Source organism: Megascapheus bottae, chromosome 35 (genome assembly GCF_031878675.1).
Source record: "Megascapheus bottae isolate mThoBot1 chromosome 35, mThoBot2.hap1, whole genome shotgun sequence".
Lineage (NCBI taxonomy): Eukaryota > Metazoa > Chordata > Mammalia > Rodentia > Geomyidae > Megascapheus > Megascapheus bottae.
Window position 1 is genome coordinate 1,742,641 of NC_143543.1, and position 14,267 is coordinate 1,756,907.

The following is a 14,267-nucleotide window of genomic DNA, read 5'->3' on the forward strand; positions in this document are numbered from 1 at the left end:
GGCAGGAAAGTCTGTGAGACTCTGATCTCCAGTGAACCACCAGAAAACTGGCTGTGGTTCAAGTGGTAGAGCTCTAGACTTGAGAAAGTCCAAGGACAGTGCTCAGGCCCTGAGTTCAAGCTTCAGGACTGGCAAAGAAAAAAACCAAAAGCGTGAGTTCACATTAGAGCTGAAATGGGTGCCATCTTTAGTTCAGAATATCCCACTCATCAACTTAAACCAGAAACTCCATTTCCAGGCTGCAGGTGGGAATGTAAACCAGGGCCACCAGTCTGGACTGCAGTCTGAGGGTCCTCAAAACACTCAACACCCAGCCCTTCCACTCGTGGGCATCCCAAGTCAGGATGTGATAAAGACGCCTGCACAACCACGTTCACTGCTGCACTCTGCACAATCTATAGGCAAGCTGTGGAAACAGCCCGGACGCCCCACAATAGAGCAGGGAAGCCCTGCACACTGGAACTTTACACCACCACTAGAAAGAAGAATATTATGCCATTTGCACGGAAATACCCGGACCTAGCACAAATCCTGTTCGGTGTGATAAGACAAGGTCAGAGAGACAAATGGCGTAGGTTTTCTCTAGGATGTGAAAGCTAGATCGAAAAAATTAAAAAAACAAAAACCCACCCCAAGATGTGATAACTGAGCCAGGCCTCGATAGCAAGGCCCGAGGAGGAGCTCACGGGGGAGAAACACAAAGGCCCCAGGCCTCTGAGCCTCTGCTCCTAGAGAATCGTATTGATTCACAGCAACATCTGAAAATGGAAAGCAGAGGTTTCGTGGTTGTTTTCTTTGTTGTTGTTGGGTTTTTTCTGTTTTGTCTCGTGAGTTGGTTCCTCTGTCTTTGGGAGGGTGAGAGGGGCACAGACGTGGAGAGACAGAGGGTGGACAGAATGTGGAGAATGGACTCGAACCACTTGTGGGTGGGGACGGGAGGGGAAAACGGAGAGAGAGCGAGGGAAGGGGGGACACTGTCCACAAAGAAATGTCCTCGGGACCTGACTCGGGGAACTGTCACCCCTCTGCTCACCACTTTTCATAATAACAATATTTATTGTGGGGGTGTGGGTCATGGGGCTTGAACTCTGGGCCTGGGCGCTGTCTCTGAGCTCTTCAGCTCAAGGCTACCGCCCTACGCCTTGAGTCACAGCCCCACTTCCCCTTTTCTAGACATTAGAGTCTCTTGATCTTCAATGCCCTGGCTGGCTTTGAACCATGATCCTCAGATCTCAGCCTCCTGAGTAGCTAGGATGACAGGCGAGAGCCATGGCACCCAGCCTACTCTCCTTCTTATAAACTCCTGCAAAAACAAGAGATGCAAGTATTCAATACTTGTCTGAAAAAAAATTTTTTTTTTTGAGATGGGGTCCCTCCTGCATCAGCCTTCCAATGGCTGAGATTACGGGTAGGTATTACCAGGCTAGGCCCTCTCTAATCGTAAATTTTTGAAAAGGGAAGTCTAGTTATGCAATTTGTCCCATGCCTCTAAATATTTATAATACAAAGTATTAATTATATAATTAAATAATTGTTATATAATATAGCGCATAATATATTATATTGTATATGATGTATATATTATATATAAGTATAATATATTATATAAGTATTATATATTATATAATATATATGCTATGCATATACAACACATATATGCTATGTATATATACTTATATACAACATATATGTTATATAGACAATTATGTTATATGTTTTATAACATGTATATGTTATATATAATTATATAATAGTATACAATATATGTTATATATAACATATAATATTATATAATATATAATAGATTTATTATATAATATAATATATAATAATAGGTTATATTGTATAATGTATAACCCTATAATCATATGGTTATATTTATATATTATATTATATAACAGTACAATATAATATATTATAATGTATAAATATTGTATATATAATAATATAAGTATTATATTCCTGAGAGGGTTCAGCATTCATATATAACCTAGGATTTCATGATTTATGATATTTAGTAAAGAAAAAAAACTTTAAAAAAAGAAAAAACTTTTTAAAAATCAACCAACCGCTCCACCACAAAAAGGCTATGTGTATTATTTTCCCTGGACAAGCTGTACCTGAGCTCCCCCTGGTGTACAGAATACCCAAACAGAGCAAACCAGGGAAAGACGTCGGCTGCTCCAAGCTTTGACCTCTGACTTGGCCCTTTAAGTCAAGATGTTTGTTGGTTTGTTTGTTTTGGTCAGTCCTGGGGCTTGAACTCAGGGCCTGGGCACTGTCCCTGGGCTCTTTTACCCAAGGCTAGCGTTCTACCACTTTGAGCCACAGACCACTTCCAGATAGGATTTATTATTATTATTATTACTATTATTATTTTAACATGGTACTGAGGAATCGAACCCAGGGCTCCATGCCTGCTGTACCACTAGGCCACATTTCCAGCCCCCACGATTTTTCTCCTGTCATGACAGCGTGTTCTGAGAGGAAAAGAGAATGGGGGAATCCGGCTTCTGCATCTAGACTTCCATCTGTCTTCTAGACCTTTAAGCCACGATTGGGACTCAACCTCAGTCCCTGATGCTTCTGCTCATGGAGTGGGGGGCAAGATGGCCCCCCTCTAATCAGCACCCTTCGAGTTCCCCTTCTGGCCTGTGGGATGCTTGCCTCGCTTTATCCCGGGTGACCTTACAAAGCCAGCAGGCTGAAAGCTCAAGGGACCCAGGAATTGCAGGTGACAACTCATTCTTCTGCCTGTCCATTGAACAGAGGGCCACTGAGGACCCTCGTGGGCAGCTGTGGCTTCCGCTCATCAAGGGTGGCAGACAGCACCCTTCTTCAGGAAAACCCCCTCACTCGGGTTGGAGTCCAATCTAAAGCTTCATGCAATCAAATTGGGCCCCAGATTTGGAATTCCACATGGACAAGGTTTTCTGTTCTTGTGCTCCATATCTGATAAGCCTGGGAATGGCTGCTGGAATTCTGGTGAAAATCTTGAGTGTTTTCCAGCACTGACCACATGCCGGAGGATAAGAAATTGGGTTTACCAGGCGCCATCTTGGTATCTTGGTAAATCCCCCCCCAAACTCTTGAAGTCCCAACTCCCTCCTTCAGGCAATGGCTGTGCCCGAAAGGACTGGAAATAGGGGTGGAATGTGGAAACTCTACCCCATAAATTCTGTAACCACCCTTGCCTCATCCTGGCCTGATTCTGTCCAGGTATGGACCAGCTGGTGCACCATTCCGCCATGGCACGTATCTCTTGTGTTTGTGTCCTTCCTCTGGTCTCCTGGCTGTCTGGTTACCTCGATGTCCCAGTGAAAGTCTCCATGGGAGATGATTTGGTGGCTCAGAACGTGGCAGCTCTGTTGCCTCGCCATTCTCATCTGTGAAAATTGGTTTTTGTGTTGCTTGGTTGGTAAGTTTGGGTTTTTCTCCAGGACCCTGTGGTCTCATCGTGGTTGGGCAGAAAGAATGTCATTTTGCCACTGGAATTGCAGAAAACTTACACAGATGATTTCAAAACAAAACAAAACGCCCAGCACATCCTAAAGGGTCTGTGTCCTTTGTCAGAAAGGACTTGCTTTTTTTCAACTACAGCTGTACCTCATGTTAACTAACAAGTATTCCCAGGCCCCAAAGCAGAAGGCTGACAGTGTCAGAATCCCCCCAAGTCCTTGACTGTGGAGTAAGTTGGCTGTGATTTAAATATAAAATCAAGACAGATACACTGATGTACAACCAGCAATACCATTTTTTTTGCCAGTCCTGGGCCTTGAACTCAGGGCCTGAGCACTGTCCTTGGGCTTTCTCAAGGCTAGAGCTCTACCACTGGAGCCACAGCTCCATTTTTAGCTTTTTCTAGGTATATGTGGTACCGAGGAATCGAACCCGGGTCTTCGTGCATGCTAGGCCAGCACTCGACCACTAGGCCAAACCCCCGGCCCAGCAGGCCATTTTTACCATCTCTCCAGGCTATCAGTTCAATCTTGCCCCCTCTGGTTCCTGGTAAAAAGAAGGCCTGGCTTCTCCATTTCCTCTCCTGTGTTTCCATCCACTCCTCGGATGAAGAGAGCAGGGTGATTTTGGAACCAGTGTGCAGATGTGGGGGTGTCGTGGCTCAGAATCCAGCCAGCCCCGAACTCTTTCTTCCACGCTGTCTGCATTGTACAATGTTTACCCGGTAACACCTCTGTCACCCCAAATCTCAAGGGGTCCCCCAAAGCCTTTGAAAAACCACCCACTGCCAGCAGTGTGTAAACACGAATCTCTAAAACCCCACCGCATCCCTTTCTTTCCTCCCAGGGATATAGGGTTTCACCCAAGAAGATTCAGGCCAGCCAGCAGTCAGTGATTTATTGGGGTGCCCTGCTTACTCCCCACCCAAAAGGCTATTCCCACCCCACCCCCCAAAAGCAGTTCATTGCTAATTTACCCTGCACCGTCTAAGCTTCTTTCCTTCTTGGATTTGGCTGGGGTCCCCAGCTGCCAGCCCCATCTCTGCCCACCCCTTTATATGAAGTTGCTAAAGGGCCATCTGTTAGCCCCCCCTCTTCTCTGAAACTCCCCCAGGCATTGTGACAGACAGGCCCCTGCCCTTGGGCTGTCAGATGGTTCTGGCTGGGTCTCTCTGGAGGTCACTGAGAATAAGGAGTTTGCACTGGGGGTGTCCTGACTCAACAGATGGGATCTTGGGGTTCCAGCCTCTAAATCCCCCGCATTCTGCTAAGTTACTTGGAATCATTCACCTGCTAGACCGGGGATTCTCTGCTGTGAGAAGCTAATCCATGAGAGTGGAACTTGCAATTGTCCACCAAGAACTTTCTAGATGCATCCTTGAATGGTGACGATGACTGGCATGGCTTTGCAGAGGAAAAGCAGAGGGTAAAGCAAACAGTCCCAACACCCGCCATGTCTGCTTTGTATTTTGATGGTGTATTATTGTGTTGTACCAGTCGTGGGTCTTGAACTCAGGGCCTGAGCACTGTCCTTGGGTTTTCTCAAGGCTAGAGCTCTACCCGCTTGAGCCACAGCACCACTTCCGGCTTTTTCTTTAAATGTGGTACCATGGAATTGAACCCAGGGCTTCACGCATGCTAGGCGAGCACTGTACCACTAGGCCACGCTATGTTTGTCCATTCTCTAGGGAATACACGTTCTCACGGTTATATGCCGTGGATTTTTAGCCACGAGTCGTGGACAGGTTAACGGAGACTTCATTTTAATGTGAATGGCACTTGGCCTTTCACACCTAGTTCACTGGGGTGTGCGCTCTGCTGCGGATAATGGTAAAAAAAAAAATAAGTGTGTTCTTTATAAGGTAATTAGCAAACACCAATAGCTCAAAAGAGGAGCTGGGTTCTCTGAGTCCTCAGGCAGGCTGGTTCATGAGATTTTCTCAATAGAATGAAATACTTAGCCTGGTATCGTGGCTCCCGCCTGTCACCCCGGCTCCTCAGGAGGCTGAGATCTGAGGATCGCAGGTTCAAAGCCAACCCCGGGCAGGAAAGTCCAGGAGACTCTGATCTCCAGGGAACCACCAGAAAACCAGACATGGAGCTGTGGTTCAAGGGGTAGAGCGCCAGCCTGGAGGGAAAGAAGCTCAGGGACAGCACCCAGGCCCTGAGTTCAAGACCCAGGACTGACAAAAAAGAAAAACAATAGTCAAGAGATTTTTCATTTCCTGCCAAGTACTGGTGACGCTGGGCTGTTCGTGTCCCCGAGAGATCGCCTGGTGTGTGTGCGTGTGGCTGCAACAGGCGGCCTCCAGTGCCTCACACGACGATGTCACCGACGCTCCAGCTGCTTTTCCTGAGGCCGGCCTGTGTGACAGATGCCTTCGGGGCCTACGGCTTGTCTCGGCGAGCTCGGTGTGGTGGCTCGAGCCTGGAAGCCCATGTATTTGGGAAGCAGAGAGTGGAGAGTCATGGGTTCAAGACCAACCTAAGGCCAAAAGGTTTCCTTGTGTTGTCTCTGCATCTCAACCAGCGCTGGGTGCTGTGTGCAGGGCTGGGCCATCGCCGGACACGCGTGGAAGGGCAAGCGAGGACCAGAGCCCCCGACCACCCACCAGAGAGGGGAGCCCCACCCCAAAAACGGCCAGTGGGAAGTGTGGCTCCAGCAGGGGGGTGCAAGACTTGAATCTCCAGGGATACCAAGAGGAGGAGGAGGAGGAGGAGAGGGAGGAGGAGGAGGAAAGGGAGGAGGAGGAGAGAGGAGGAGAAGAGGAGGAGGAAGAGAAGAGGAGGAGAGGAGGAGGAGGAGGAGAGAGGAGGAGGAGGAGGAGGAGGAGGAGGAGGAGGAGGAGGAGGAGGAGAAAGGAGAAGGGAAAGGAGGGGAGGAAAGGGAGGAGGAGGAAGAGGAGGGGGAGGAGGGGGAGGAGGAGGGGAGGAGGGGCAGGAGGGGGAGGAGGGCTCATCTGTGGGCTCCACGTGGCTCTTCCACACTAGTTGCACACTTGCCCGCTGTTCTGCTGGCCCCCCAGGACAGCGTTCTCCACCTTACACACGCATTTGTCCCGCGTGTGGCCGGCTAAAGGACAGGCCTGGCGCCAGGGTCCCTGGCACACCAGCCTTTCTGCCTCTGTGCCCCACCCAGTGAGCAGGCCTTGGCACCTCAGCCTCTCTCTGTAGCTCAACACGCCCCGGACCTGTGCATGGCGTGTTCGAGTCCACCCAGATGCAAGGATGCTTCCCGCTGCCCCGGGAGAAAGAAGAGACCCCGTGGGCTCCCCTGGTCTTTCCTGGGGCTCAGGAATCCGCCTCGCCGCCCACCTCACACTCCACGCGCTCGTTTTAGCGTTTTTATTTGAGTTAATTTTTGGTGCCACTACTGGGGCTTGAACTCAAGGCAGGATAGTCTCATTTGCTGATTTCCCCGCCCCCCCCCTCAAGCTTGGCGCTTTCCCACTTCAGCCATGCTTCCACTTCTGGCTTTGTTTTGCTGGGTCACGGGAGATCAGAATCTCCTGGACTTTTCCTGCCGGGCTGGCTTTGAACCAGGATCCTCAGATCTCAGCCTCCTAAGGGGCTGGGGTGACACCAGCGCCGGGCTTCTGTCCCCCCAACCTCCACACACGGCCCCTCAAACAGGCCAAAGGTAAATTCATAATCTTAAGGGGAAAAGAAACAGAAAAGCAACCCCGAGCTAGAGTTGTACTGCCAGCCTGGAGTGACAGGGCTCGTTTCTCTTGTCCTTGATTCTTCCTAAGCCGGATCTTCTTTCTTCTACTTCTTTAGCCTCAACCATGACGGATGGTCGTGCTTTCTGCCCTGTTTTTCCTCCCGTCTGCAGCGGGGCTTGAACTCATGGCCTGGGCGCTGTCCCTGAACCCCTCTGTGTTCAGGACTGGCGCTCTACCCCTCGAGCCACAGCTCCACTTGCAGCCTTTTCTTGTTGTTATGTGAAGGAGGGGGGGGGGTGGCTGGTGGATCCCCTGCCCTGAGCCGGCCTCCAATCTCGATCCTCACGTCCCAGCCTCCGACGTGCAGGCGGGGGGTGGGGGGTGTCTAGGGGGTGGGCTGGGCCGGGGAGGGCATCTCGCAGGGGTCCAGCTGCATCTTCAAGGCGCCCACTTTGTGCAGAAACCACAGCTGCAGGAACTCCTCGGGCATGGCGTGGAAGCCGGAGAAAGGCAGGACGTTGTCGTAGTAGTGGTGGCTGAGGGCCTGCGCGTGCAAGTCCACGGAGAAGGGCCAGAAGCCATAGATGGTCACCTCCTCACACAGGCCCAGGGCTGCGCTCGCCAGGAACAGCCCGGTGGACAGGCGCTTGGCGTGGATGCCCCGGCTCTTCCAGAACTTGCCCAGGCTCCTGAGGAAGTTGGGATTGGCAAACAGCACGGTCTGGTTGGCACCCACGTCCGAGAGCGTGTAGTAGACCCGCAGGGAGGGCTCCGTGCCCGTCTTCATGGAGAAGGCCGGCAGGTAGATAAAGCTGTCCTTGTACACCTTCACGCTCTCCACGAACGTCTTGCGGGACCACAGGAGGTTCTCGAACCTGTGGCGGACCAGAGGCCGTCAGTGAACACACACACACACACACACACACACACACACACACACACACAGTGACACCCCGAGCTCTGAGCTTCCCGGCCGCAGCCACAGCTGGCTTTCTGGTTGTAAACTCCAGGGAAGATGGCTTTTGGGTGATTCTCCACACTGGAAATGCACTGGAGACTTGAATATATATATATATATATTATATCCTTAAAAAATGATGCGCTGTTATTGTAAACATGGTGTTAAGAGAGAGGAAAAAAAATGAGGATCGTGGTTCAAAGCCAGCCCCGCCAGGCAAGTCTGTGTGAGTCTCTTAGCTCCAATGCACCACCAAGATAACTAGATAAATACATAAAACACACCCGGGTTGGCACTGTGGTTCAAGTGGGAGAGCGCCAGACTTGAACAAATAATGAGTCCAGGCCCTGAGTTCAAGCCCCACGACCGACAGAAGCCACAACAACCACAGAAAGACCTTTAAGTAGTTGCACCCAGGAGCTGCCACTTGAACAAAGCGGTCGATGAACCCAACACAGCTTGATCCACGTCCCTCCTCACCCAGCCCTCCCCCCCACCCCTGCCCTCCCTCTTTTTCATTTGGGGGGACCCTCATTGGATTCTAGACTGCATCTCCCCCCCTCCCCTGGGCCCCCCTCCACTCTCAGTGCCCATTTCCTGGTGTTTTCTTTTGTTGAACTTCGACTTTGCCTTTCTCAGGAAGGATACCATCTCAGTGCTCCCTGCACCTACCGTATTTCCCTTAATACACCTGCACACGCTTGCACACCGCCCCCCCTCTGACCCCGTATTTACTTATAAACTCGCAAGAGAAATCTAGCCTCCCACATTAGGGAAGACACACGTCTTCGTGTCTCTGGAAAGACTTGGGAGGGAAAGTTATGGGAAGTGAATCGCATGCTTTTGTTCCTGGGGTGCAAAATGACTCTATGCATTCATAGAGTGGTGATGGTAGAATAGAATGTGTCTGGCTTTCTCATTTTCCCTACTTTAACCCCGTGAGACTAAAATAAATCCCTGCGGATCCGAATGCACATCATGCTGAGGGAATGCAAACCATAAACGCAGCGACCGACACACAAATAGCACAGCAGAAAAATGAGTGGAGATGTGTCACCCATTTGTCTGATGTGCCAGCGGCTGCCACCTGCCGTCCCAGCTGCTCACGAGACGGAGAGCTGAGGAGCAGAGTTCAAAGCCAGCCTGGGTAGAAAAGCCTGTGAGAGTCCAGTGAAGGACCTCAGGGCCTTGTCACATGCTATGCCGAGAGCCTGGCACACACAGATGTTTAGCAGAGCAGCTTCTCCTCGGGGAAAATTCTAAAAGCCCTTTCTGGTTCTACTTCAGTTGTTTTCTTTCGGGAAGTGATTTACGTGAGAAAAATCTCTAGGGTTTGTTTGTTTGTTTTTTTTTTCCAGGAAAGAAAGTCCCTAACATTTAAGGAAGAAAAAAGAAAGTGATTGAAGAACTCACTCAAGAGTGCTGTCAGGAAAAATCATCTTCTGATTTTAGGGGGGAAAAAAAGTAAGAAATTAAGCCAGGGGCCGGTGGCTCACGCTTGTCAGTCCAGCTACACAGGAAGCTGAGATCTGAAGATCGTGGTTCAAAGCCAGCCGGGGCAGGAAAGTCCAGGAGACTCTGATCTCCAAAGAACCACCAGAAAACCAGACGTGGAGCTGTGGTTCAGATGGTAGAGCACCAGCCTGGAGGGAAAGAAGCTCAGGGACAGCGCCCAGACCCTGAGTTCAAACCTCAGGACTTTTCTGCCTGGGGCTGGCTTTGAACTGTGATCCTCCAATCTCAGCTTCCTTGAGTGGCTGCAATGACAGGCCTGAGACACCAGCGCCCAGGCTAGCACTACTTTGTTTATTTTCACCCTTGCACAACTTCATAAGAAATAAAAAGAACTCCAGAAACAATTCCAGAAACACAAACAGGAAATGGCCAAGGAACTTCCTTGGTTTTAAAAGAGAATTGGAGACAAAAATAGAGAGAGTTGATACTTCTTTCAATGCAAAGATGAAAACCCGCAGAACAGACATGGAAAACGTGAAGAATAACTGAGATGGAAAACAGAATATCAAGAATGGAAGGTAAAACACAGGAACCGGAGCAGAGAGTCATTCATATGGGAAAAAAATCACTCAGAATTCACCAAAGAGAGGTCCAAGAATGGGCAGACACAGCCGAGAGATCGAATCTCCCTATAACTGGACCAACAAAGAGAAAGCGTTTCAAACGAGGGGAATGCAACACTTAATCACCAGGATCATAGCAGAAAACGTCGCCGGTCTTTAAAGAGAAAACCTCACACAGAGAAGGGAACATGTAATAAACACATCACAGTAAAAGCATTAGCCCTGAATAGCAAAGAGCAGATCCTAAATGCTGCAAAAAAGGAGCTCTACTCCAATGAAAAGAAAATTAGCATCACTGCAGACCTCGCCACGCAAACCCTCAAAGCAAGAAGATCATGGAAAAATATCATCCAAGCTCTCACCACCAACAGCTGTCAGTCCAGACTGGTAGATCCAGTGAAATTAGCATTTACATTCGATGGAGAGACAAAAATATTTCATGACAAAGAAAAATGATGTGAGTTCACGCACACTAAGCCAGCATTAAAAATATTAAAATGTGAATATCAATACATTGCATATTGATATTAAAAATTAAATCATCAAAAAGAAAGAGTAGAAAAGCAGCAGCAGGGAATCACATCATAAAGCTATCACCTATAGATCAATCCGGTAAGCACAAAGGGCGGGGAAAAAAAAAGAGAAAAACAGAAGGAATAAATAAATGGCCAAAGACATCAACCACTTCTTCATAATTACCTTAAATATGAATGGTTTGGACTCTCCAATCCAAAGAAAAACAACTACAGGGCTGGGACTGTGGCCTAGTGGTAGAGTGCTTGCCAGGCATGCACGAAGACCCGGGTTCGATTCCTCGGTACCACATACATAGAAAAAAGCCAGAAGTGGTGCTGAGGCTCAAGTGGTAGAGCTCTAGCCTTGAGAAAGTCCAGGGACAGTGCTCAGGCCCTGAGCCTAAGCCCAGAACTGGCAAAAATAAATAAATAAAAATAAAAACAACTACAGAATGGATCAGAAAACAAGATCCATCAATTTACTGTCTGCAAGAGACCCAGCTCACTGCCAAGGACAGAAACAAAGTCCAAGTGAAGGGATGGAAAAGAATTTTTCACTCCAACACACAGTTCAAAAATGCAAGAGTAGCAAACTTAATCTCTGACAAAAGTAACCTCTCAATACAATCCCTACTTAAACATAAAGATGGCTGCTAAACTCATAACCCGAATATTACCACTATAAATATTTACCTAAGTACATGAAGTAAACTCTCATCGAGCGACAGGACAAGATGGACTCAGATACAGTCGTAGTGGGAGATTTCAATACGCCACTCTCACCAAAGGATAAATCAGCCAAGCAAAAAATCAGCAAAGAAACTGAGTTAAATGACACCATCACCCAACAGCAAAACACTATATGTGTTTCTCTGCAGCCCACAGAACATTCTCCCGAATAGACCATATAATAGTTCACACAAGGAACCTAAGCAGATACCAGAGGACTGAGATAACCCCCGCATTCTGTCTGAGCACAGTGGAATCAGACTAGTTCTGAATAACGTGGCATATTGTAAAACCAGGGAAATAACCAACAATAAAAGAGAACTACAGACCAATCTCTCTGATGGACACAGACGCGAAGCCCCTCAATAAAATACTAGCCAACCGAAACCAGAGACAAATTTAAAAAATGATACGCTATGATCAAGCAGGCTTCATCCCACCGATGCAGAGCTGGTTTAACATTCGCAAATCAATTAATGTAATTCATCATATTACTAGAGCTGAGGTTAAGAATCATACGATTATTTCTCTGGGTGTGGAGAAGGCATTTGACAAAATACATCATCCATTCATGTTGAAAGCACTAGAGAAAACAAAAATAGGAGGTACATTCTTTAAAATACTTAAAGCCAGAATCATACTAAATGGAGAAAGACTGGAACCATTCACCTTAAAATCAGGAACTAGACAGGGATGCCCACTCTCTCCACTTCTCTTCAAGATAGTGCTGCAACCCTTAGCCAGAGCAATAAGGCAAGAAAAGGACATCAAAGGGATCCACATAGGGAAAGAAGAAATTAAACTATCCTTATTCGCAGATGACATGATCCTCTACTTGAGTGACCCAACAAACTCCACTCCCAAACTACTAGAATTAATAAACCACTTTAGCAAAGTGGCAGGATACAAAATCAACCTTCAGAAGTCAATAGCCTTCTTGTACACCAACAATACACAAACAGAAGGAGAAACTGAGAAAATGATCCATTCGCAATAGCCCCCAAGAGAATAAAACACTTAGGAATATACTTAACCAAAGATGTAAAGGAATTATTCAATGAAAATTATAAAAGCCTAATGAAAGAAATTAAAGAGGACACCAGGAAATGGAAAGACACCCCATGCTCATGGCTAGGGAGAACCAACACAGTGAAAATGTCTATACTGCCAAAATTGATATACAAATTCAATGCAATCCCCATCAAAACCCCAAAGACATTCTTTACGGAAATAGAAGATACAATCCAAAGATTCATATGGAACAAAAAGGACCTAGAATAGCCAAAACAATTGTAGGCAAAAAGAGCAATGCAGGTAGTATTACAATGTCAGACTTCAAACACTGCTATAGAGCCATAATAACAAAAACGGCATGGTATTGGACAAAAACAGACCAGAAGATCAGTGGAACAGAATAGAAGACTCAGAAATAGAACCACATACCTATAGGCAACTTGTATTTGACAAAGGAGCCAAAGATACTCAGTGGAACAAACAGAGTCTATTCAATTATTGGTGCTGGCAAAACTGGGCAGTCACATGCAGAAAACTAAAAATTGACCCCAGCCTTTCACCATGCACAAGCATTAACTCAAAGTGGATCAAAGACCTCAATGTCAGACCGGAAACCGTGAAACTGCTACATGATAAAATAGGAGAGACACTGAAGCTCATAAGCACAGGCAAAAGATTCCTGAACAGAATCCCAGGGTCTCAACAGATTGGAGAGAGACTCGATAAATGGGACTACCTAAAAATAAAAAGTTTCTGTACAGATAAAAACATAGTCGCAAAAGTAGAGAGACAGCCAACCAACTGGGAAAAGATATTCACCAACAATACATCTGACAAATGCTTAATATCTAGTATCTACAGGGAACTCAAGAAACTAATCCCCCGAAAACCCAATAAACCATTCGCTACATGGGCAAGGGAACTAAAGAGAGACCTATCAGAAGAAGAGATTAAAATGGCAGAAAAACATATGAGAAAATGTTCATCATCTATGGTCATAAAGGAAATGCAAATAAAAACAACCCTAAGAAACCACCTTACCCCAACAAGAATGGCCAAGATCTTGAACTCAGACAATGACAGTTGCTGGCGGGGTTGTGGAGAAAAAGGAACCCTACTGCACTGCTGGTGGGAATGTAGACTAGTTCAGCCACTCTGGAAAGCAGTGTGGAGGTGCCTTAAAGAACTGAAAATAGACCTTCCCTATGATCCCGCCATACCACTTCTGGGCATCTATCCTGAACAGCATGACCCAGGATATGATAAGGACACCTGCTCAGCTATGTTCATCTCTGCACTATTCACAATAGCCAGGCGATGGAAACAAGCCAGATGCCCTACTGCAGATGAATGGATACAGAAAATGTGGTATATATACACAATGGAATTCTACATAGCCAACAGACAAGAGAAAATAATGGCATTCGCAGGGAAGTGGATGAATCTAGAGTGAATCATGTTGAGTGAGACAAGTCAAGACCTAAGGAACAAAAGGCTCAGGGTCTCCTTGATATGTGGCTATTAAATCCAAACAGTACAAGAGAGATGGCACAACACTCAGGTAGTCCAGCTAATGAACGTGAATTTAGAGATATAAACATAATTATATAGACACAGAAGTCTACGATGGGATTCACATTCTATAGACATATATTGATATATTATACAGATTGATATGTAGCAATGACCAAGAGTCGGCTTCGTTTTAATTATGTTCTTAAATTGATGTGTCAGTGATTGCATATAGAGCTTCCTTTCCTGTATACTTGTTTGTCGAAGATGACATTTGATATGATATAAAAACTCAGTGTTAATAAAAACTTTATATATGTGTGTGTGTGTGTGTGTGT

General features: G+C 46.9%; 1 protein-coding gene across 1 annotated transcript in view; it reads right to left on the minus strand.

Annotated features, from left to right (window-relative positions):
- Positions 1-7,416: 7,416 nt before the first annotated feature.
- The window catches only part of St8sia1 (ST8 alpha-N-acetyl-neuraminide alpha-2,8-sialyltransferase 1), a 28,481-nt gene continuing 21,630 nt past the window's right edge, over positions 7,417-14,267 (minus strand). Inside the window, exon 5 of the mRNA XM_090324477.1 lies at positions 7,417-7,998. Within this exon, the coding sequence (XP_090180603.1) occupies positions 7,509-7,998 (490 nt within the window). The 3' untranslated portion in view covers positions 7,417-7,508. The remainder of the gene's footprint in view (positions 7,999-14,267) is intronic.